The 24,771-nt window shown below is 44.7% G+C and overlaps 1 protein-coding gene across 1 annotated transcript in view; it reads left to right on the top strand.

Annotated features, from left to right (window-relative positions):
* The window catches only part of LOC137341448 (dynein axonemal heavy chain 17-like), a 574,489-nt gene that overhangs the window by 510,690 nt on the left and 39,028 nt on the right, over positions 1–24,771 (top strand). Inside the window, exons 66-70 of the mRNA XM_068004561.1 lie at positions 9,275–9,439; positions 10,656–10,796; positions 18,145–18,315; positions 22,449–22,571; positions 24,548–24,741. Of these exons, the coding sequence (XP_067860662.1) occupies positions 9,275–9,439; positions 10,656–10,796; positions 18,145–18,315; positions 22,449–22,571; positions 24,548–24,741 (794 nt within the window). The remainder of the gene's footprint in view (positions 1–9,274; positions 9,440–10,655; positions 10,797–18,144; positions 18,316–22,448; positions 22,572–24,547; positions 24,742–24,771) is intronic.

The raw sequence follows: 24,771 nt of genomic DNA, 5'->3' as shown, positions 1-24,771 counted from the left end.
CGGTTGAGGCCGTCCTCATGGGTGCGGAACTTGGCTATCAATTTCTGCTCGACGATTTTGCGTTGTCGTGTGTCTCGAAGGCCGCCTTGGAGTACGCTTACCCGAAGGTCGGTGGATGAATGTCCATGACTGCTGAAGTGTTCCCCGACTGGGAGGGAACCCTCCTGTTTGGCGATTGTTGCGCGGTGTCCGTTCATCCGTTGTCGCAGCGTCTGCATGGTCTCGCCAATGTACCATGCTCTGGGGCATCCTTTCCTGCAACGTATGAGGTAGACAACGTTGGCCGAGTCACAGGAGTATGAACCATGCACCTGGTGGGTGGTGTCCTCTCGTGTGATGGTGGTATCTGTGTCGATGATCTGGCATGTCTTGCAGAGGTTACCGTGGCAGGGTTGTGTGGTGTCGTGGACGCTGTACTCTTGAAAGCTAGGTAATTTGCTGCGAACGATGGTCTGTTTGAGGTTGGGTGGCTGTTTAAAGGCGAGTAGTGGAGGTGTGGGGATGGCCATAGCGAGGTGTTTGTCCTCATTGATGACATGTTGAAGGCTGCGGAGAACATGGCGTAGTTTCTCCGCTCCGGGGAAGTACTGGACGACAAAGGGTACTCTGTTGGTTGCGTCCCGTGTTAGTCTCCTGAGGAGGTCTATGCGATTTTTTGCTGTGGCCCGTCGGAACTGTCGATCGATGAGTCGAGCGTCATATCCCGTTCTTACGAGGGCGTCTTTCAGCGTCTGTAGGTGTCCATCGCGTTCCTCCTCGTCTGAGCAGACCCTGTGTATTCGCAGGGCCTGTCCATAGGGGATGGCCTCTTTGACGTGGTTAGGGTGGAAGCTTCCACCCTAACCACGTCAAAGAGGCCATCCCCTATGGACAGGCCCTGCGAATACACAGGGTCTGCTCAGACGAGGAGGAACGCGATGGACACCTACAGACGCTGAAAGACGCCCTAGTAAGAACGGGATATGACGCTCGACTCATCGATCGACAGTTCCGACGGGCCACAGCAAAAAATCGCATAGACCTCCTCAGGAGACTAACACGGGACGCAACCAACAGAGTACCCTTTGTCGTCCAGTACTTCCCCGGAGCGGAGAAACTACGCCATGTTCTCCGCAGCCTTCAACATGTCATCAATGAGGACAAACACCTCGCTATGGCCATCCCCACACCTCCACTACTCGCCTTCAAACAGCCACCCAACCTCAAACAGACCATCGTTCGCAGCAAATTACCTAGCTTTCAAGAGTACAGCGTCCACGACACCACACAACCCTGCCACGGTAACCTCTGCAAGACATGCCAGATCATCGACACAGATACCACCATCACACGAGAGGACACCACCCACCAGGTGCATGGTTCATACTCCTGTGACTCGGCCAACGTTGTCTACCTCATACGTTGCAGGAAAGGATGCCCCAGAGCATGGTACATTGGCGAGACCATGCAGACGCTGCGACAACGGATGAACGGACACCGCGCAACAATCGCCAAACAGGAGGGTTCCCTCCCAGTCGGGGAACACTTCAGCAGTCATGGACATTCATCCACCGACCTTCGGGTAAGCGTACTCCAAGGCGGCCTTCGAGACACACGACAACGCAAAATCGTCGAGCAGAAATTGATAGCCAAGTTCCGCACCCATGAGGACGGCCTCAACCGGGATCTTGGGTTCATGTCACGCTACACGTTACCCCACCAGCGAACAAATGTTATCTGTTTTTAATATAATGGGTCATTTGCTGGCTCTCTCTGCCTTCCGGATGTTTCTGCCTCTCTGTGTTTTTTTTCTCTGTTTTTTTTCCCTGTTTGTTTTTTTGTTGAATGTGTATTCGGGGGTTCTGCAGGTGACACCTCTCTGTCTGAACACGGTGATTGCCTTGGCAACGGGCAGTTGCAGGGGCAGTCTGTAAACACCATGTATTGTTCTATATGTATAAATGCGTAGGCTTCAAGGAGCTCCTGAACATTTACCTGAGGAAGGAGGAAGGAGGAAGTCTCCGAAAGCTTGTGAATTTAAAATAAAATTGCTGGACTATAACTTGGTGTTGTAAAATTGTTTACAATTATTTATTTTTGGTAATGCAATAAATGAAATTTTTATTATCGTTAGTGTTTATGGGCCTGTTAGCAATATTTTTGAATTCATATGTGATTTTGTTCTTATTTCTGTGGCAATTGTAAAACAGCAGTCCTGATTATCATTATTATTATGGGACAGAGTTGGCCCTTGCGTCGAGTTTAAACTGGGCAAATGACAGGTAATACAGAAAGTAATATCCCATTTCCACCTACGACAGGAAGAAGACATCTTTTCTTTCTGTCCATTTCCTCAAAAATCAGAATCGAACAATTGTAAATGTCCATAAAACCTTAGCTTTCTATGTAGATTGCAAAAAATCTCTCCACCAATCTTACCAACACTTTGTCACTATGGCCCAAATTCCGAAACAAAGGTTCACAAAGTGCACCCTCCACAGCTGCAACCTTGCAGGTATAAATACTTCAGGCTCAGTTAAGAGCAACTCAATCCATGATTACCTCATCGGCATCTTTGAAATAAGTGTCGGCCTTGGCTCAGAGTCAGAAGGTTGTTGTTTCAAGCTCCACTCCAGAGACTTCAGCACATAATCTAGACTGGCACCAGTACTGCACTGAGGAAGCTCTTTGTTGAGGGAGCGCTGCATTGTTGTGGGTATTGTCGTTAGGATGAGCTGTTAAACTGAGGCCCCATCTGTCCTTTCAGGGATGTAAAGGATCCCCTGGGCAGTATTTGAAGAAGAGCATAGGAATTCTCCTGGGGTCCTGGCTGACATTTAACCCTCAACTAACATCACTAAAACACAGATTATTTGGTCATTTATCTCATTGCTGAATGTGGGACCTTGATGTGTGCAAATTGGATGCTGCATTTCCCTATATTACAACAGTGATCATACTTCAAAAGTACTTCATTGGTTGTGAAGTGCTTTGGGAGATCCTGAAAAGTGCTATATAAATGCAAGTTCTTTCTTTAAGTATCTATTAAATATAAAGCTGTTACCGGAGCAATCCTCCTATCTTCACAAACCACTTTCCCCTAAAAAGCAGCCCTATATGATGCACACTTTTTGACTGATTCATCCTGGCAGCTAGAGTCTCTGCTTCCCTGAAAGAGCCCTCCTGTGAAGGATGAAGAAGAAAGGAATGTTATAAAGCACATGGGATTGGGGGTAATATACTGGCATGGATTGAAAATTAGTTAATAGACAGGAAACAGAGAGTAGAAATAAATGGGTCTTTTTCAGGGTGGCAGGCAGTGTCTAGTGGGGTACCACAGGGATCAGTGCTTGGGCCCCAGCTATTCACAATATATATCAATGATTTGGATGAGGGAACCAAATGTAATATTTCTAAGTTTGCTGACGACACAAAACTAGGTGGGATCGTGAGTTGTGAGGAGGATGCAAAGAGGCTTCAAGGGTGATTTAGACAAGTTGAGTGAGTGGGCAAATACATGGCAGATGCAGTATAATGTGGATAAATGTGAAGTTATCCACTTCGGAAGGAAAAACAGAAAGGCAGAGTATTATTTAAATGGTGATAGATTGGGAAATGTTGATGTTCAAAGGGACCTGGGTGTCATTGTACACCAGTCACTGAAAGCAAACATGCAGGTGTAGCAAGCAGTTAGGAAGGCAAATGGTATCTTGGCCTTCATTGCAAGAGAATTTGAGTACAGGAGCGAGGATGTCTTACTGCAGTTATACAAAGCCTTGGTGAGACCAAACCTGGAGTATTGTGTACATCAAGGGTACGATAGCATAGTGGTTATGTTACTGGACTAGTAATCTGGAGTCATAAGTTCAAATCCCCCCATAGCAGCTGGGGCATTCAAATTCAATTAATTAAATGAAAATTCTGGAATTAAAATGCTAGTATCAGTAATGGTGGCCCTGAAACTACTGGATTGTTGTGGAAACCTGCCGTCCTTACCTGGTCTGGCCTATAAGTGACTCCAGACCCACAGCAATGTGGTTAATTATTAATTGCCCTCTGAAATGGCCGAACAAGCCACTCAGTTGTAAAATCTCGCTTTAAAAAAAGTCATAATAAGAATAAAACTGGACGGACCACAAGGCACCAGACACGACAAAGGCAAACCAAGCCCAGTCAACCCTGCAAAGTCATCCTCACTAACATCTGGAGACTTGTGCCAAAATTGGGAGAGCTGTCCCACAGACTAGACAAGTGAACAGTCTGACATAGCCATACTCACAGAATCATACCTTTCAGCCAACGTCCTAGACTCTTCCATCACCATCCCTGGGTATGTCCTGTCCCATGGGCAAGACAAACTGACCAGAGGTGGCGGTACAGTGATATACAGTTAGGAGGGAATTGCCCTGGGAGTCCTCATCATTGACTCTGGACCCCATGAAATCTCATGGCAACAGGTCAAACATAGACAAGGAAACCTCCTGCTGATTACCACCTACTGGCTGATGAATCAGTCCTCCTCCATGTTGAGCACTACTTGGAGGAAGCACTGAGGGTAGCAAGGGCACAGAATGTACTCTGGGTGGGGGACTTCTATGTCCATCACCAAGAGTGGCTCGGTAGCACCACGACTGACCGAGCTGGCCGAGTCATGAAGGACATAGCTGCCAGACTGGGCCTGCGGCAGGTGGTGAGCAAACCAACACGAGGGAAAAACTTAATTGACCTTGTCCTCATCAATCTACCTGTCGCAGATGCATCTGTCCATGACAGTATTGGTAGGAGGGACCACCGCACGGTCCTCGTTGTCTCGTAGAGACGAAGTCCCATCTTCGCACTGAGGATACTGTCCAATGTGTTGTGTGGCACTACCACCGTGCTAAATGGGATAGATTTAAAACAGATCTAGCAGCTCAAAACTGGGCATCCATGAGGCGCTGTGGGCCAGCAGCAGAATTGTATTCCAGCACAATCTGTAACCTCATGGCCCAGCATATTCCTCACTCTACCATTACCAACAAGCCAGGGGATCAACCCTGGTTCAATGAGGAGTGTAGAAGAGCATGCCAGGAGCAGCACCAGGTGTACCGAAAAATGAGGAGCCAACCTGGTGAAGCTACAACACAGGACTACATGCATGCTAAACAGCGGAAGCAACATGCTATTGACAGAGCAAAGCGATTCCTCAACCAACAGATTAGATCAAAGCTCTGCAGTCCTGCCACATCCAGTCGTGAATGGTGGTGGACAATTAAACAACTAACGGGAGGAGGAGGAGGCTCTGTAAACATCCCCATCCTTAATGATGGCAGAGCCCTGCACATGCGTGCAAAAGCCAAGGCTGAACCGTTTGCAACCATCTTCAGCGAGAAGTGCCGAGTGGATGATTCATCTTGGCCTCCTCCCGATATCCCCACCATCACAAGAAGCCAGTCGTTAGCCAATTCGATTCACTCCACGTGATATCAAGAAACGGCTGAGTGCACTGGATACAGCAAAGGTTATGGGCCCCGACAACATCCCGACTGTAGTGCTGAAAACGTGTGCTCCAGAACTAGCTGCACCTCTAGCCAAGCTGTTCCAGTACAGCTACAACACTAGCATCTACCCGACAATGTGGAAAATTGCCCTGGTACGTCCTGTCCACAAAAAGCAGGACAAATCCAATGCAGCTAATTACCACCCCATCAGCATACTCCCAATCATCAGCGAAGTGATGGAAGGTGTTGTCAAAAGTGCTATCAAGCGGCACTTACTCACCAATAATCTGCTCACCGATGCTCAGTTTGGGTTCCGACAGGACCACTCGGCTCCAGACCTCATTACAGCCTTGGTCCAAACATGGACAAAAGAGCTGAATTCCAGAGGTGAGGTGAAAGTGACTGCCCTTGACATTAAGGCAGCATTTGACCGAGTGTGGCACCAAGGAGCCCTAGTAAAATTGAAGTCAGTGGGAATCAGGGGGAAAACTCTCCAGTGGCTGGAGTCATACCTAGCACAAAGGAAGATGGTAGTGGTTGTTGGAGTCCAATCATCTCAGCCCCAGGACGTTGCTGCAGGAGTTCCTCAGGGCAGTGTCCTAGGCCCAACCATCTTCAGCTGCTTCATCAATGACCTTCCCTCCGTCATAAGGTCAGAAATGGGGATATTCGCTGATGATTGCACAATGTTCAGTTCCATTCGCAACCCCTCAGATAATGAAGCAGTCCGAGCCCACATGCAGCAAGACCTGGACAACATCCAGGCTTGGGCTGATATGTGGCAAGTAACATTCGCGCCAGACAAGTGCCAGGCAATGACCATCTCCAACAAGAGAGAATCTAACTATCTCCCCTTGACATTCAATGGCATTACTATCGCTGAATCACCCACCATCAACATCCTGGGGGTCACTATTGACCAGAAACTTAACTGGACCAGCCATATAAATACTGTGGCTACAAGAGCAGGTCAGAGGCTGGGTATTCTGCAGCGAGTGACTCACCTCCTGACTCCCCAAAGCCTTTCCACCATCTACAAGGCACAAGTCAGGAGTGTAATGGAATACTCTCCACTTGCCTGGATGAGTGCAGATCAAGAAGCTCGACACCATCCAGGACGAAGCAGCCCACTTGATTGACACCCCATCCACCACCCTAAACATTCACTCCCTTCACCACCGGCGCACTGTGGCTGCAGTGTGTACCATCCACAGGATGCACTGCAACAACTTGCCAAGGCTTCTTCGACAGCACCTCCCAAACCCGCGACTTCTACCACCTAGAAGGACAAGAGCAGCAGGCACATGGGAACAACACCACCTGCACGTTCCCCTCCAAGTCACACACCATCCCGACTTGGAAATATATCGCCGTTCCTTCATCGTCGCTGGGTCAAAATCCTGGAACTCCCTTCCTAACAGCACTGTGGGAGAACCTTCACCACTGAGCGAAAGGCGACAGAGAGTGGCGATAATGCGTAAGTACTCACATTGGCAGGATGTGACTAGTGGAGTCCCGCAGGGATCTGTCTTGGGGCCTCAATTATTCACAATATTTATTAACGACTTAGATGAAGGCATAGAAAGTCTCATATCTAAGTTTGCCAATGACACAAAGATTGGTGGCATTGTAAGCAGTGTAGATGAAAACATAAAATTACAAAGCGATATTGATAGATTAGGTGAATGGGCAAAACTGTGGCAAATGGAATTCAATGTCGACAAATGTGAGGTCATCCACTTTGGATCAAAAAAGGACAGAACAGGGTACTTTCTAAATGGTAAAAAGTTAAAAACAGTGGATGTCCAAAGGGACTTCGGGGTTCAGGTATATAGATCATTGAAGTGTCATGAACAGGTGCAGAGAATAATCAATAAGGCTAATGGAATGCTGGCCTTTATATCTAGAGGACTAGAGTACAAGGGGGCAAAAGTTATGCTGCAGCTATACAAAACCCTAGTTAGACCGCAACCGGAGTACTGTGAGCAGTTCTGGGCACCGCACCTTCGGAAGGACATATTGGCCTTGGAGGGAGTGCAGCGTAGGTTTACTAGAATGATACCCGGACTTCAAGGGTTAAGTTACGAGGAGAGATTACACAAATTGGGGTTGTATTCTCTGGAGTTTCGAAGGTTAAGGGGTGATCTGATTGAAGTTTATAAGATATTAAGGGGAGCAGATAGGGTGGATAGAGAGAAACTATTTCTGCTGGTTGGGGATTCTAGGAGTAGGGTGCACAGTCTAAAAATTAGAGCCAGACCTTTCAGGAATGAGATTAGAAAACATTTCTACACACAAAGGGTGGTAGAAGTTTGAAACTCTCTTCCGCAAACGGCAATTGATACTAGCTCAATTGCTAAATTTAAATCTGAGATGGATAGCTTTTTGGCCCATATCCCTTAAAAGGTATTAAGGGATATGGGCCAAAGGCAGATATATGGAGCTAGATCACAGATCAGCCATGATCTTATCAAATGGCGGAGCAGGCACAAGGGGCTGAATGGCCTACTCCTGTTCCTATGTTCCTATGTACATGGACTGCAGCGGTTCAAGAAGGCAACTCACCACCACCTTCTCAAGGGCAATTAGGGATGGGCAATAAATGCTGGCCTCACCACCGACGCCCACATCCCATGAACGAATAAAAAAAATAAAAAGTTTTGGTCTCCTTACCTAAGAAAGGATATATATGCCATAGAGAGAGTGCAGCGAAGGTTCACCAGACTGATTCCTGGGATGGCAGGACTGTCGTAGGAGGAGAGATTGGGTCGACTTGGCTTGTATTCACTCGAGTTTTGAAGAATGAGAGGGGATCTCATTGAAACATATAAAATTCTGACAGGGCTAGACAGACTGGATGCAGGGAGGATGTTTCCCCTGGCTGGGGGTGCCAGAACGAGGGGCCACAGTCTCAGGATACGGGGTAGGACATTTAGGACTGAGATGAGGAGAAATTTCTTCACTCAGAGGGTTGTGAACCTGTGGAATTCTCTACCACTGAAGGCTGTGGCGGCCATGCCACTAAATATATTTAAGAAGGAGCTAGATAGATTTCTAGACACAAAAGGCATCAAGGGGTATGGGGAGAGAGCGGGAATATGGTATTGAGATAGAGGATCAACCATGATCATATTGAATGGCGGGGCAGGCTCGAAGGGCTGAATGGTCCACTCCTGCTCCTATTTTCTATGTTTCTATCTGACCTATATATTCTTCAAAATAAAAGTATTCTCTTAAAATTGAACTATAATCTATCCATCCCTCAGAGCATTACAGTGAATGGGCACTATAAGCCTCTTTTCCCCTTAGGATTCTATGGGTCAAAATTAATTGACAGATTAAGGGTTTTATATCACCTTATAATGTTGCTGGAGTGGGTAAAGTTCCTACAGAGAAACATCTCCAACAGAAGTTGGCCTTTGTGAATTGTTCCCAGCAAGTGCTACTATTATTGATTCACTTCAGCAATCTATGAAGGATACCTTTGATTTAAAGAAAGAAGATGCTACATGGCCAATTTTGCCAAAGTGTGCTCCCAACAGGGAAACTACCCCAGTGAAAGCATTTATCGGGAAATTGCAGGCATCCTCCCCTCAATTTTCCATCCATTAATTAAGCACAATTTCATAAAACAGCCCTAATCTTTGTTTTTATACAGCTTTTTTTTAACATGAAAAATTCTGGAGATCACACCCATGATTTCCCAAAATGCCCCCCCAATAGGCGAGGTACCCATCAAAAGTGCAATTTTATAAAATCAGTTCTATGCAGACGGTTTTGTTAAGATCTAATAACAAATATTTCTACTACTTTAGGCAAATCTTACAAAACAACAAAATGAGTTCAAGATTGTTCTTAAACAGTTAGAAGACTCTCTTCTAGCTCGACTGTCAGGAGCTTCTGGAAATTTCCTTGGTGATACAGCTCTGGTAGAGAACTTAGAGACAACCAAACAAACTGCCACTGAAATAGAACGGAAGGTCAGCTATTTAATATTAAATTTAGTACTATAGTCATGAATTATTTTTAGTGTGTGGAAACAGGATCTGCTGTATAAGAATTCTTTAAATCTTTGGAGCAATACATTAATATATTTTTACCACAATCAGAGATAGAACAGAACATTTGGTGGAATACTGCCTTTGCAGGCGTTGGTTCAGTAAGGAAACAGTTGCAGAACTCTGCTATCTGTTGCAAACAGATCTGTAGAGAATGTTCACAGCATAAATATTCTGAACCTCCTTGCACAATATCATATTTTGCATTCAATTCACAAACAACTCCTCTGGAACCAATCTATAAAGGAATATAATGCATTTTCAAACTCATTATTTTAACTCCTTCATCTAAATAACTTTATCTAAATATCTTGAACATTTCTGTAACAATAAAATTGTGCACTAAGATTTATGTTCTGTTGGCCAGGGGCTGCAGAAACTACTGAGTTTGTTCCAAACTGCTGACACACAGGCAAAAGCAACTTTTGAACTGAAGTAACCTGAGTTCAGTCACTGGCCTGAGCTGGCTGGAACCGGTTTGAATTAGCTAAGTTTTGTGAAAGACAAAGGAGATGTGATAAGACACAAGTCCTTATTTAGAAAAGGAGTAATGAGGTAATGCTACCTAAGTCCTTGGGCCAGAGCCAATGAGGAGAAGACACGGACTAGGCGAGCAAGCCTAAACCAATGGGAGACAGACAGCACAGCTTGAAGAGATAAGATTCAGAATAAGAATGAAGAATCTGGAGCGTGGAGCCAGCGAAGACTCCGGAGACCAACCATCGTGGAAGTGGAAGAACCTACGTCAGGGACATAGAGACGACATCGAAAGAGAGAGAGAATGGAACGCCTGGCCAGCGTCAGCTCTCCTTTTCGGGTAATAGCCTTTATATTCTGTGACCACTCAGGGAGTGTCAGAAAAACCTAGTGGGTGTGCGTTTAGATCCTAGTTTGGGTATAAAACTGTATGTCTATATCTAACCAGACGTATAAGCTATATGTATATCATCTAACGACGTGAATAAAGCGAATTGAGAGTTAAGAGAGAATTGACTCTTCTCCTCTTTGTACTAAGCCAATAACCGTAACCGGTGACCTCCGGTCAACAGTTCCATGAGTCGTCTTCATGTAATCATTATTTACTTTTCTGTTAGCTGTACTCTAATGTATCAATGTTTCATTTTTGGTCTTTTTGCAGGTGGCTGAAGCAAAGATAACAGAGGTTAAAATAAATGTGGCAAGGGAAAACTATAGACCTACTGCACTGAGAGCATCCTTACTCTACTTTGTTATTGATGACCTCAACAAGATCAACCCTATTTACCAGTATTCCCTCAAGGTAAATGTTTGTTAAGCCTGAAAAAATATTGGGGGAGAAATTGGTTACGTTCTGTAGATGGTCGGGAAATTATCGGAGAGATTGCTCCCCGTGCCCAATCGCATGTGCGAGAGGCATAAGCCATAATAGTGTCGTGCCTCATTTGATTGGCAGCTCACTCCTGGGGGGGGGGTAGGGGAAGGTGGAAAATTGGGGGTCACTGCCCTCATTTAAAAGCAGCCTGCACCTCTTAAAGGGGAGGTGCACTTTGGCTGCATTCAACTGAATTCCAATTGGCTTCATGAATAGAGGCATAGAGTACAAAAGCAAGGAAGTTATGCTAAACCTTTATAAAACACTGGTTAGGCCCCAGCTGGAGTATTGTGTCCAATTCTGGGCACCACACTTTAGGAAGGATGTCAAGGCCTTAGAGAGGTTGCAAAGGAGATTTACTAGAATGGTACCAAGGATGAAAGACTTCAGTTATGTGGAAAGATAGAGAATCTGGGGTTGTTCTCCTTAGAGCAGAGAAAGTTAAGGAGAGATTTGATAGAGGTGTTCAAAATCATGAAGGGTTTTGATGGAATAAATAAGGAGAAAATGTTTCCAGTGGCAGAAGGGTCGGTAACCAGAGAACACAGATTTACAGAAATTGGCAAAAGAACCAGAGATAACATGAGGAAAGAAATGTTTATGGAACGAGTTGTTATGATCTGGAATGCACTGCCTGAAAGGGTGGTGGAAGCAGATTCAGTAATAACTTTCAGAAGGGAACTGGATAAATACTTGAAGAGAAAACATTTGCAGGGCAATGGGTAAAGAGCAGGGGAGTGGACTAATGGATAGCTCTTTCAAAGAACTGGGACAGGCACGATGGGCCGAATGGCCTCCTTCTGTGCTATATCATTTTATGATTCTAAGAACAGTCAAAATGGTAGGCAGCGGTAATGCAGGAAGGGCCCCCCAAATTTCCGACATTGCTTGGGAAACGTTGGTGGAGGAGGTCAAAAAAAGGAGGTCCTCTCTATGCTCAGCAGCAGAAGTCGCCCGGCAAGCTTCCCGTCATCAGTGGGCATAGGTGGCAAGGCAGGTCAATGCAAGAAGCATTGCACCCAGGACCTGGCCACAATGCAGAAAGAAATTTATGCACTGATATAGGGATCCAATTGTTGCTGCAACAGGTGACATAGCTCAGTCACTGCCTCGCTGGTGAAGCAGAGCCACCTGACACACTGATCCTCTGTCAGGTTCAGTGGGACTGCCCCTGCCTGGTTCCACTCTTACCTATCCAGTCGTAGCCAGAGAATTTCTTGCAATGGCTTCTCTTCCTGCTCCCACACCCCTGAAGCCCCCCGAGGATCTATCCTTGGCCATCTCCTATTTCTCATCTACATGCTGCCCCTCGGCGACATCATCTAAAAACACAACATCACGTTCCACATGTATGCTAAAGACACCCAGCTGTACCTCACCACCACCTCTCTCGACACCTCCATTACCTTGGATTCATCGCGCTGCTTGTCCGACATCCAGTATTGGATGAGCAGAAATTTCGTCCAATTAAACATTGGGAAGACCAAAGCCATTGTTTTCGGTCCCCACCACAAACTCCCTTCCCTAGCCATTGACTCCATCCCTCTCCCTGGCTACTGTCTGAGGCTGAACCAGACTCAACCTTGGCATCCTATTTGACCCTGAACTGATCTTCTGACCCCATAGCCTCTCCATCACCAAGACCGCCTCCATAACATCGCCTGTCTCCGCCCCTGTCTTAGCTCACCTGCTGCTGAAACCCTCATCCATGCCTTTGTTACATCTAGACTTGACTATTTCAATGCTGTCCTGGCCGGCCTTCCACCTTGCATCCTCTGTAAATTTGAGTTCATCCAAAATTATGCTGCCCATATCCTAACTCGCACCAAGTCCCGTTCACCCATCACCCCTGTGCTCGCTGACCTACATTGGCTCCCAGTCTGGCAAAGCCTCGATTTTAAAATTCTCATCCTTGTTTTCAAAACCCTCCATGGCCTCACCCCTCCCTATTTCTGTAACCTCCTCCAGCTCTACAACCCTTCGAGATCTCTGCGCTTCTCCAATTCTGACCTCTTGTGCATCCCCAATTTTCATCTCTTCACGATTGGCTACATTTCTACAACACTGATTTAGCCTTCAGTTGCCTAGGCCCTAAGTTCTGGAATTCCCTCCCGAAACCTCTCCGGCTCTCTACCTCTCTCGCTTCCTTTAAGACTCTCCTTAAAACCTACCACTTTAACCTGTCCAATATGTCCTTGGGACGTTTTACTGCTTTAAAGGCGTTATATAAATGCAAGTAGTTGTTGTTGAGCATGCCAGCTGTCTGTTCGATGATATTTTTGGTGATAGCATGGCTCTCGTATGCCAGCTCTGCAGCTGTGCCTAGGTTCCTGACAGGAATCATGAGCCATGTCTGGAGGGGTACCCCTTATCGTTCAGTAGCCAGCCTGTGACCTGATCGTCTGGCTGGAATAAAAGCGTTGGTGTGGATGGTAGAGTCACGACTGCTGCCAGGAAACAGGACACAGATCTGCATTATACGCTGCCCGTGGTCGCAAAACAGCTGGACATTGAGGGAGTGCAATCCCTGTCTATTGATAAAAATGACAGGCTGGTTAGAGGGAGCAGGCAGGCAATGTGTGTGCAGTCTGCGGCACTTTACACCCAGGGAAAGCTTACCATGCAGGTGAAGCCTAGTGCTCTCTCGTTCTGCTTTGCTTTATCCATGGGAAAAGTAATGTGGCTGTTCCTCATGGTATAGTGAGCCTCGGTGACCTCCCTGATACAGCAGTGGACTGCAAACTGTGAGATGTCGCTGGTGTCAGCTGCTACAGCCTGGAAGGAGCCTGAGGGATAAAGGTTAAGGGTGACCTTGACAGCCACAGGCAGTGCTGTTAATGCCCTGGTGCAAGTCTCGAGTTGTAGATGCAGCAGGTGACATGGCTCGGTGACAGCCTCCCCTGTGAAGCATTATGCTCCTCCGAAAAGTTGAGGTAAAAGTGCTCGCTGAATACCCTCTGTGTGTATAGCATCCTGTGCAATGCCCTCCTCCTCCCTCCTCTTGTCGCAGCTGCCCCTGTTCTCTCCTGTTTTCCTTGCTGCTGCCCCTTATCTTCCAGCCCCAGTCCACCCGTGACTGCAGCCAAACTATTTTGAAGGCAGCCAAAAACAATGCAGCACCAGCAATATCGTCTTCTCGGTTGTCAAAATTAAGCCTTGAGAGTCAGAAAACAGGCCAAAAAACAGCCAGAAGTTAACCAGCAGCCTCAAATGACAAACCAGCAACTAATCTGTAAGTAGTAGATGAGCCCTTTAAATAGCACTGCTGAAAGATCCTTCCTGCCTGTTAGTGTCTCGAGTTGCTGAGTGGGTTTATCACATGGCATCAGGCACTAGGGCAGCCCAATATCAGAAAGGGGTCCTACATCAAGCATATGACCCATACTTAAATATTTTAATTTCCAATTTTAATAGTTCTGTCATGTGCCCTGCATGTCTACGGAGAAGCCTGATTCAATATGGTGGGCGGCGCACTTCCTGCTCGTAACGAGCACACACACCACGCCTGTCATATTGGATGTTTTGGCACCTGAAAAATGGGTGCGGCGCCATTGAATTTCTACGCCAAAATCTTTTTGACTGCTTTCCCTAAATCCCTCTGCCTCCATCTCCTTTTCTCCCTTTGACCCTCCTTAAAATAAAGAAAATAAAGACTTTCATTTATATAGTACCTTTCACGACCTCATGACGTCCCAAAGCGCTTTACAACTAATGAAGTATTTTTGAAGGGTAGTCACTGTTGCAATGGAGGAAACGCTGCAGATAAAATTGCACGCAGCAAGCTTCCACAAACAGCAATGAAATAAATGACCAGATCATCTTCCACCTCTTTGATCAAGCTTTTGGATACCCCTTCTAATATCTCGTTCTTTGTCTCGGCATCCATTTTTTTCTGATTGCGCCTCTGTGAAGGGCCTTGGAATGTTTTTCTATCTTAAAGCCGTTAAATGCAAGTTGTTGTTATTATATAAATACGGACTACCAAATTTGGGATAGTGTATACATGGAACAGATTAATCAGTGGTGAAAGTGAAACAGAATGCTTTGAAACAGCACTCCTGTTCTCAAACAAAGCATGATTTGTAGTTTACATCATAGTGCCAAATTCTCCCTCATTAAGGGAGTACATTCAAAGAACTCCAACAAACTTCTGATTGGATATTTTAACTGCCAGCAGTAATTTAAGATACTGTGGCTTAAGTTTTCTGCTCCTGCTTCATTGGAGCATTTCCCTGTTGGGGTGGACTTCCGCCAGTCCCAGTAATGGCCCTCTGACTAGCCCTATTTCTGACCTTGGGTCAGTTACAAGGGTAAGGCAGGCTGTTAGCTAAGATAGAAGCCCATGGCTGTTAGCTAAGATAGAAGCCCATGGCTGTTAGCTAAGATAGAAGCCCATGGAATCGAGGGAAAAGTACGGACTTGGTTAGGAAGTTGGCCGAGCGAAAGGCGACAGAGTAGGGATAATGGGTAGGTACTCACATTGGCAGGATGTGACTAGTAGACCTGTCTTGGGGCCTCAATTATTCACAACATTTATTAACGACTTAGATGAAGGCATAGAAAGTCTCATATCTAAGTTTGCCAATGACACAAAGATTGGTGGCATTGTAAGCAGTGTAGATGAAAACATAAAATTACAAAGCGATATTGATTGATTAGGTGAATGGGCAAAACTGTGCCAAATGGAATTCAATGTAGACAAATGTGAGATCATCCACTTTGGATAAAAAAGGATAGAACAGGGTACTTTCTAAATGGTAAAAAGTTAAAAACAGTGGATGTCCAAAGGGACTTCGGGGTTCAGGTACATAGATCATTGAAGTGTCATGAACAGGTGCAGAAAATACTCAAGTAGGCTAATGGAATGCTGGCCTTTATATCTAGAGGACTAGAGTACAAGGGGGCAGAAGTTATGCTGCAGCTATACAAAACCCTGGTTAGACCGCACCTGGAGTACTGTGAACAGTTCTGGGCACCGCACCTTCGGAAGGACATATTGGCCTTGGAGGGAGTGCTGCTTAGGTTTACTAGAATGATACCCGGACTTCAAGGGTTAAGTTACGAGGATAGATTACACAAATTGGGGTTGTATTCTCTGGAGTTTCGAAGGTTAAGGGGTGATCTGATCGAAGTTTATAAGATATTAAGGGGAACAGATAGGGTGGATAGAGAGAAACTATTTCTGCTGGTTGGGGATTCTAGGAGTAGGGTGCACAGTCTAAAAATTAGAGCCAGACCTTTCAGGAGCGAGATTAGAAAACATTTCTACACACAAAGGGTGGTAGAAATTTGGAACTCTTCCGCAAACGGCAATTGATACTAGCTCAGTTGCTAAATTTAAATCTGAGATAGATAGCTTTTAGGCAATCAAAGGTATTAAGGGATATGGGCCAAAGGCGGGTATATGGAGTTAGATCAAAGAGCAGCCATGATCTTATCAAATGGCGGAGCAGGCACGAGGGGCTGAATGGCCTACTCCTGTTCCTATGTTCCTCAGGCTGCAAAGGGGAGCCCATTCTCTCTGAGGGCAGAGACTAGGTGCCACAACCCCCAAGGGTTATACAGCAGAAGGAACAGGTAGCCAACTGCCTGTAAAGAATTTTAAAAATATATTTCGATGATGAGGCCTGTGCACAGCCACTCTGTGAGAGCACTACCATGGGGTCTCTTCTTCATGTCCTTTTGCTGACTTCTGAACACTGGATGCAGGGCCTTAACAAGCAGCTCCTATGTCCAATGTTCGAAGATTGCAAATGGTTGAAACACAGCAGAGATTGTGTTTATTTTGATTGTACGTGCTTGTCGCACTGACCCATATGTGAGTGAGTGTATTGTATCCCAATGGAGCAGCCCTTGGAAAACAGTGGGGATGTTAGAATGCACAGAGCCCATCTATGAGTAGCCTTCCGTCTCTGCCCACCCAGCTTCGCCAAAAAATCAATGGGTGGGAGGCAGAAGGCCTTGGCCCTTGTATCAGAATTTTTTTTTATTCGTTCATGGGATGAGGGCGTCACTGGCATTTATTGCTTATCACTAATTGCCCTTGAGAAGGTGGTGGTGAGCCGCCTTCTTGAACTGCTGCAGTCCGTGTGGTAAAGGTTCTCCCACAGTGCTGTTAGGTAGGGAGTTCTAGGATTTTGACCCAGCAACGATGAAGGAACGGCAATATATTTCCAAGTCGGAATGGTGTGTGACTTGGAGGGGAACGTGCAGGTGGTGTTGTTCCCATGTGCCTGCTGCTCTTGTTCTTCTAGGTGGTAGAGGTCACGGGTTCAGGAGGTGCTGTCGAAGAAGCCTTGGCGAGTTTCTGCAGTGCATTCTGTAGATGGTACACACTGCAGCCATGGCACTGGTTATGAAGGGAGTGAATGTTTAGGGTGGTGGATGGGGTGCCAATTAAGCGGGCTGCTTTGTCCTGGATGGTGTCGAGCTTCTTGAGTGTTGTTGGAGCTGCACTCATCCAGGCAAGTGGAGAGTATTCCATCACACTCCTGACTTGTGCCTTGTAGATGGTGGAAAGGCTTTGGGGAGTCAGGAGGTGAGTCACACGCCGCAGAATACCCAGCCTCTGACCTGCTCTTGTAGCCACAGTATTAATGTAGCTGGTCCAGTTAAGTTTCTGGTCAATGGTGACCCCCAGGATGTTGATGGTGGGGGATTCGGCAATGGTAATGCCGTTGAATGTCAAGGGAAGGTGGTTAGACTCTCTCTTGTTGGAGATGGTCATTGCCTGGCACTTGCAGCATTGTCACCAAGGTGATAAGTGGAGCGCAGCACTGTTAGAAAACTATTAATGTGCCTTACTGCCCATAAATCAGGATATTCTCCCACAGTTTATATACAATGGATAAATTTGATATTGATAGTTTACTATGTGTTTGATTTTGATACAGTTATTCAAAAGTAGCTAATACATCGAGTTACATCAAAACTACTGCACGGAAACAGGCCTTTCATCCCAACTGGTCTGTGCCGGTGTTTATGCTCCACACGAGCCTCCTCTCTCCCTACGTCATCTGATTCTATTCTTTTCTATTCCTTTCCCCCTCATGTGCTTATCTAGCTTCCCCTTAAATGCACCTACGCCATTTGCCTCAACTACTCCTTTTGGTAGCACGTTCTGCATTCTTACCACTCTTTTGGTAAAGAAGTTTCTCCTGAATTCCCTATTGGATTTATTAGCAACTATTTTACATTTATGACCTCTAGTTTTGGATTGATGCTTTAACTGTTCAACAGAAAAAGAATACAATTGCTTCTTATTTTACTTATTTAGGCTTTTCATGTCGTGTTTGAAAATGCCATTCAACGTACAGTCCAAGCAGAAGATGTAAAGCAGCGTGTCATCAATCTCACAGATGAAATTACTTATTCAGTTTCTGTATATGCAACCAGAGGTCTATTTGAAAGAGATAAACTCATCTTCACAGCTCAAATTGCTTTCCAGGTAAATACACGCTGGACTTTTGGTAAAGGGGACTAGCGCGGGTTATACTGTAGAATTTTTATGTGCTTGTCAACATTGTGCTGGGAATTTTGTTTTCTCATCCTTATTTACATAGTACAATATTATTTCAGGCCATCAATAGAGGAATAAAATCACTAGGTCAAAGTAAGGTAGATTTTCCTCGCTGCACACCTGTAAAGAGGTAGCAACTCACACTTTTTCTCAGGCTAGGTGCTGTCCTGCCCTGGCTGGGCCATGTGCCTAAAAAGTAAGCAAATCTGAGCTCCCAGGTCTGAAGCTATGCATTAGGCTACCAAGATTGGGGCTTTTTGGCTGCTGTTGGAGATAGGTGCCAAAGAATAGAATCAACAGAAGGTGAGGCAGGAGGCCAAACCACCCACTCCCACCTCAATGAAATAACAATGCTGGTCCTGCACCTGTAGAAGAGCTTCTCCAGCTGCCAAGCAGAGGAAACTCTTTCATACTCTCTTTAAGAGATTGCAAAATTGTCTATATAATACTCTTTCCCAGAATATATAAAAACATTTCCTTTGACTACTCCTTTAGTTCTTTTTATTGTTCATCAACTTTGCTATTGTCTCCAAATATGAAAAGGATCCTGCAATTTGTAGATATTACTGCTGTGTTTGTTGATGATCGAAGTGTAACTCTTATTGTTTTCTGCTATTCCATCTTAAAATTTTGTTGACAATGGTATCCTTAGATTTCAAGGTAGTAAGATGCTGTACAATAGAATTAATACATTGAGCATTGTAAAAAATTAACATAACGATGCAATGATATTGATAGTTTTCTGCTGAAGACAAAGCAATGGACAGCACAAATCAAGATGAAGGCGATAAATGTTTAGGGAGGTGCAGAGAAGAGTGATGCAGAGGTGAAAGCAGAAAACAGTGGAGTGGGTCAGAGAAAAATGTAACATAGAAGAGATTTCTACAGTGGGCCTGGGGAAGATACAAGTTGTTATCTAGGATTTGCGGTTGGAATCTTTTTGAAGGAAATAAAGGCATTTTGACAAGAGATGTGGGTCTTTTTGTAAAAAATCAAAAAGAATTGAATTTTAAAAAAAGGAAACAAAAGATGATGAGGTTAGGTCAGTTTTTTCTCATTTTTGTAACGACATTATTGATAGATCAATTGAAACTAAGAAATATCAAGGACAGGAGTTGGTGTGCTAATACTTTTGTATATTTAGCCAAGGTAATGGCATACCTTTTTCTTCAGTAAGAATGTGTAGTTCCTTATGATATTTTGCACAGAGAAATGAAGTGAAGTGAATCAAGAGGGAATTCAATCTGGATTTGGTTGAGTCAGGGAAGCTTCTCAAACTGTAGCAGATAATAGTATGGTGGATGCAGGTGCAGTTGGGAATAGAAGACCAGAAAACATATGCCTGCTGATAATATGGCTCCCACAGAATATCACAGGCATTGTATGCACCTGGGCACAAATAAGCTGACCTCATAGAATAATTGAAGGTCATCTCACATGCAAAACTGGCTGATACTTCAGTTGCAATGCTCATTATGCATCAGGACTGGATTCCTAGGCACTGGCAGTCATTGAAGGGATAAGAGCAGGAGAGGCACAGAGCTCTTAGGCTGATGTCCAAAGGGAAGTAGGATGCTGGGTGCACTGAGGTGTGTTATTAGGAAATGGGCACTGCGTGGCTGGAGAACTGCTGAGATGCTCCAGCAGAAATATGGGATGGCCGCCTAATTTGAATAAAAGTCAGGGACCTAAAGAGACTTGCACATAGCATGTGCACAGGCTGCGGACAGTCTTTGCACTTTGGGTCTGCTATGTACCTCAGACATATTGTAGGCCTCAGGCTCCCATGCCAGGGAGTGGTCGCTTTATCCTATCGGGATCCCAGCATTACACTATCAATCCCATGGAGTATTTCAATGGGGCTAGTTATTCTAGGATAGATTTTATATTTAGATGTTGGGAATTAGTTGCTTTTTGTGAATGGAGAAAAGATGGGGAAAAGAATAACAAAGTTAAGCAAGACTATGTTAAGTGGCTGAGGCATTAAGGCCTAGAAATCACACAGCACCTGCTTTTTGGGTGCTAAATGGCCTCCTAAGTCTCCAATAGGGAGGGCAGAAGTGCATGCTCATTGCGAGACGGAAGTGCGCTGACCACCATATTGGTAAAGGCCAAAAAATTGGCGTGCAGTGCTCACGCCTGAAACAGGGGTTAGGCCCCTTGCATATTCAAATAAGGGGCCTAACACCTGTTTGAGGGCCCCCATTTCAAGACTGGTTTGCCCTGAGCCAGCAAACACCAATGCCAGCTGTACTCAGGACTTATGTAGGCCTGGTTTTCCTATCAGGTGGTCCAGACCCCACATTCAAAGAAACCGGGCCGCTGCCACCTCCCCTTCTGCCAAAAGTCACTACCCCCTCTCCCCCTGCCGATCATTGCCCCTATCCCCCCATCCAATTGCCGCCACAATCTCCCCCCCCCCCACCACCGATTGTCACCATTACCTCCTGACACGGTTGCGCCCCCTTCCATGTTGTCCTTCCTTCCTCAGTTACACGGCGGCCGCTGCGACCCTTCCAGTTGCTCTTGGCAGCTCGCTGGTTCGATGTAAATGATGCCTGAATCCAATATCAGGGGGACCTTGAGTGTCACCATTCAGGCGCAGAGAAAGACTCCTGCACGCCCAAAATTGGACGCGCCCAAATTTCTAGGCCTAAAAGTCATATTGTTGCATTTTTGCAATTCTAAATTCTTTAAGACTAGTGAAGAATTGCAAGAAAAGGTGAAGTAGAGGACTAGGCCATATTTTAAGAGGGTAAGGAATAGGAAGGCTGAAGAAGAAATAGATGGCTTAGAAGAAAAGGTTGCAGTATTTGTGTAAACTGCTAACTTTAGGTTTTGAAGTAAAAGATGAAGTTAGGTTAGTGAGGAATAACAAAACAGTTTTTTTATAAAACAAAGCAAAAGATAATCTTTCATGTTATAGCCTATCACATGAAACAGAATGAGATAGGAAAGTAGATATAGGTATAACGATGATAGCATCTTCATGTGAGGGTGGTACCTGTTGTTAGAAAAAAGGAGTTGAACAGCGCACATCCTGCGGACAAAGACTACAAAAGTATTTACCTCGTGGTCTCCGATGTCCAGTTGCTCCAATTTATATTTTTTCTCAGTTCAGCGCTGTGATATCAGTGCACCTTCCTTTGAACCGATAGACTCTGTAGGAATGTAAGCCATGCCCACAGAATCTGTCAAGAAGAGAAGTCACGCACACAAGCAGGCAAGTAAAACTCATTCATTTAAAGTGAAATGCTCTATGTTAGTGTAAATAAAAATTTAACATACCTTATTATAAAAAGCCAAGCAAATGATTAAATTTAATGAAACTTACAGAAGTTAAAACATTTTTAAAAATTAACTTTTAATTTTTAAATTTTAATGATCAAAAATATTAAAATGAGTAATTTGACATTCCAAATTTTAAAAATTTAATTTTTTGTTGTTTCGCAGTCATTAACAGCCACTGCGCTTTTAAAAAGTAGTGTAGGGCTGGTATTTTCCAGCGTACCTTTAGGTGGCATAAGTATCTTCGTTCCAGCTCGGCAGATGGGTAAGTTTACGAATGTTTCCTGATTTTATTGATTGTAGTGTAGATGGCCCTTTAATTCGTAACTGTCAAACCGCCAGCGAACCAATGGGAGCGATTTCGGGGTTTTACTGCACATGTGCGCATTCGCGAACTTGCACAATGGATTCGCTGGCTGTCGGAGAGGATGCTATTATGGAGCAACGACATCAGATGAGAAATTTCTGGCCCAATAGAAGCTGACAAATCAAAGCTTTTTTGAATGGAACAGAGAGAGACTTTGAGCAAGAAGAACAATTGAATGAGCTTTCAAAAGAAATGAAAACAGAAAATACTGGAAATACGCAGCATCTAAAAAGATATATAGGTTAAGTTTTGGGCTCTAAAATCCACCATTGAAAGGTTACTTTGTTAAGTTTAAAGGGGGGTCAAAATTCTTGATGTGTGGTTCAATGATGAATTTAGTACGGCACAAAAAATGGAGAAGTACTTCTTTGTCATTTAAAAACTACTCTTATTAATGTTTCAATAGGTTTTTTTAATGAAAAAGGAAATAAGCCCACTTCATCTAGACTTTTTGCTGCGATTCCCATTTAAAGCTGGAGCTACAAGTCCTGTTGATTTTCTTTCACATCAGGGATGGGGTGGAATCTTGGTATGTGTTTGTATGCAAAATTACTTTACTTTCTGATATAGTGATCAGCATGACGAATACAATATTATATGTATATGTAGAGTAAGCCTTTTACAATCTTGGCATATTTATGATCAGTGTTATGTACTAAAGCAAATGTGTAATAAGAAAATCTGAACTAAAAGTAAAGCAAAGAATTAATAATAGGAGAGAGTACATAAATTCTTTTCAAAGGGAATTGGATGCTTCAAAAGGAGGAATAATAAAGGAATTGGGAGTGAGCAGGAAAATAGGACTTATACTCAAAGTGGGATAGGGGACTCGTGGAAAAAAACACTAGTGCAGACTGATGGGGTAGAAATCCATCAGCACCTAATTTCAGTGTGATAGCATGCATTACATGATGTGAATGAGTGCTGCCAAATGATTTTGCTTCTGGGACATAGTGCCATGAGATTCCCTAAAGAACAAAGCTAGACTATTGTTCTATGGAATAGCCACATGTTTCTCTGTAATTCAGTTATCTACCCCATTATTCATCTGAAAACACTCTTAACTCATCCAAAACTCTGCTGCCCATATCCTAACTTGCACCAAGTCCCGTTCTCCCATCACCCGTGCTCGCTACATTGGCTCCCAGTCCAGGAACACCTTGATTTTAAAATTCTCATCCTTGTTTTCAAATCCCTCCATGGCCTCGCCCCTCCCTATCTCTGTAACCTCCCCCAGCCCTACACCTCCGTGATCTCTGTGCTACTCCAATTCTTGTCTCTTGTGCATCCCTGATTTTAATTGCTCCACTATTAGCGGCCGTGCCTTCAGCTACCTGGGCCCTAAGCTCTGGAATTCCCTTCCTAAACCTCTCCACCTCTCTCTCCTCCTTTAAGATGCTCCTTAAAACCTACCTCTTTGACCACTCTTTTGGTCACCTCTCCTAATACTTTCCTGTGTGGCTCAGTGTGAAATTTTGTTTGATAATGTTCCTATGAAGCGCCTTGGGACGTTTTACTACATTAAAGGCGCTATATAAATGCAAGTTGCTGTTGTCGTTGTTGTAACTTTGCTGACCTAGTGAGGTCATTAAACTACGTCTGACACTGCGGAGCTCCTTGGGTTTATGGAGGTCCCACTCATAACCACAGCTGCCTCCTTCCACTTGGCCCTTTGCGGCTGCATGTGATAGCCTCTTCCTGGTACTGCAACAATGAGCCTCCTGTTTTCAGCAGGCATAAGTCACACTTAGGTCAGTGGAGCTGAGCCAAGTAATTTCTAGGCCTATAATTCTATAGATTAGTGTTACTCCTGCCATTGGCGCACATTATTATATTACCTAATCAACATTCCCAGGGCCTGATTTGGATAAAACCAACTCTTGCATGTTAGACTAAATCAAAGGCCTACTTATATTTTTGGTTTTTAGTTCAAAACTTTTAATGAAACACTCCACACATTAGTCCATCTAAGGTCAGGCTTTATTTTCTAATTGTAGATTCCACAGTAATATCATTCATATGCATTCTCACTGTTTGGAGCCTTCCTGCCGCTACCCCAGTGTCTATCACTAGGCTTCACCTGGCAGTCAGAAGGAGCAGTAGTAGTAAGAAGGGCAGACGAGAGGAAAATGGTCTGGAAACCTGGCCATGCCTTCTCGCCAGCATTTGCATGCGGTGAACAGGGAAGGGGATGTCAGCGTTGGTTCCAGCGGAGAAGGGGAGTAAAATCAAGGTCAGGGAGGGATAGCAGTGGTAAGCCTCGCTGCCTGACTTCCCCCACTGTTGAGGCCCTCTCCCACCAAATATGGGGCAGGTTAATGGAGGATATTCAGGCCTACTTTTCTCTCAAATGCCACCACAGGAAGGGAAAGCAAGCCATTAATTGTGTCAGTTTAGTGTGCAGTACTGTTGACAAAACAAAGTGTTATTTTGTATATGTCATGCATTTGTGCTTTTGGTTGTGGGTCTAATCATATGTATAATTCTATGAATTTTACTTCAAAGGTCTTGGCAGAAATGGAACAGTTTAAGAATCTGGACAGTGATATAGAAGGTTCAGCCAACCGTTGGAAAAAAATTGTGGAGTCAGAAGCTCCAGAGAAGGAGAAGTTGCCACAAGAATGGAAAAATAAAGGGCCAATGGAGAAACTGTGCATGATGCGGTGTATGAGGCCAGACAGAATGACGTATGCTGTCAGGTACTGTATCATAGTCTGAATATGTATGGT

This window comes from Heptranchias perlo, chromosome 23 (assembly GCF_035084215.1).
Source record: "Heptranchias perlo isolate sHepPer1 chromosome 23, sHepPer1.hap1, whole genome shotgun sequence".
Lineage (NCBI taxonomy): Eukaryota > Metazoa > Chordata > Chondrichthyes > Hexanchiformes > Hexanchidae > Heptranchias > Heptranchias perlo.
The sequence above is the reverse complement of the archived record's forward strand: the minus strand, read 5'-3'. Positions and strand labels throughout refer to the sequence as shown.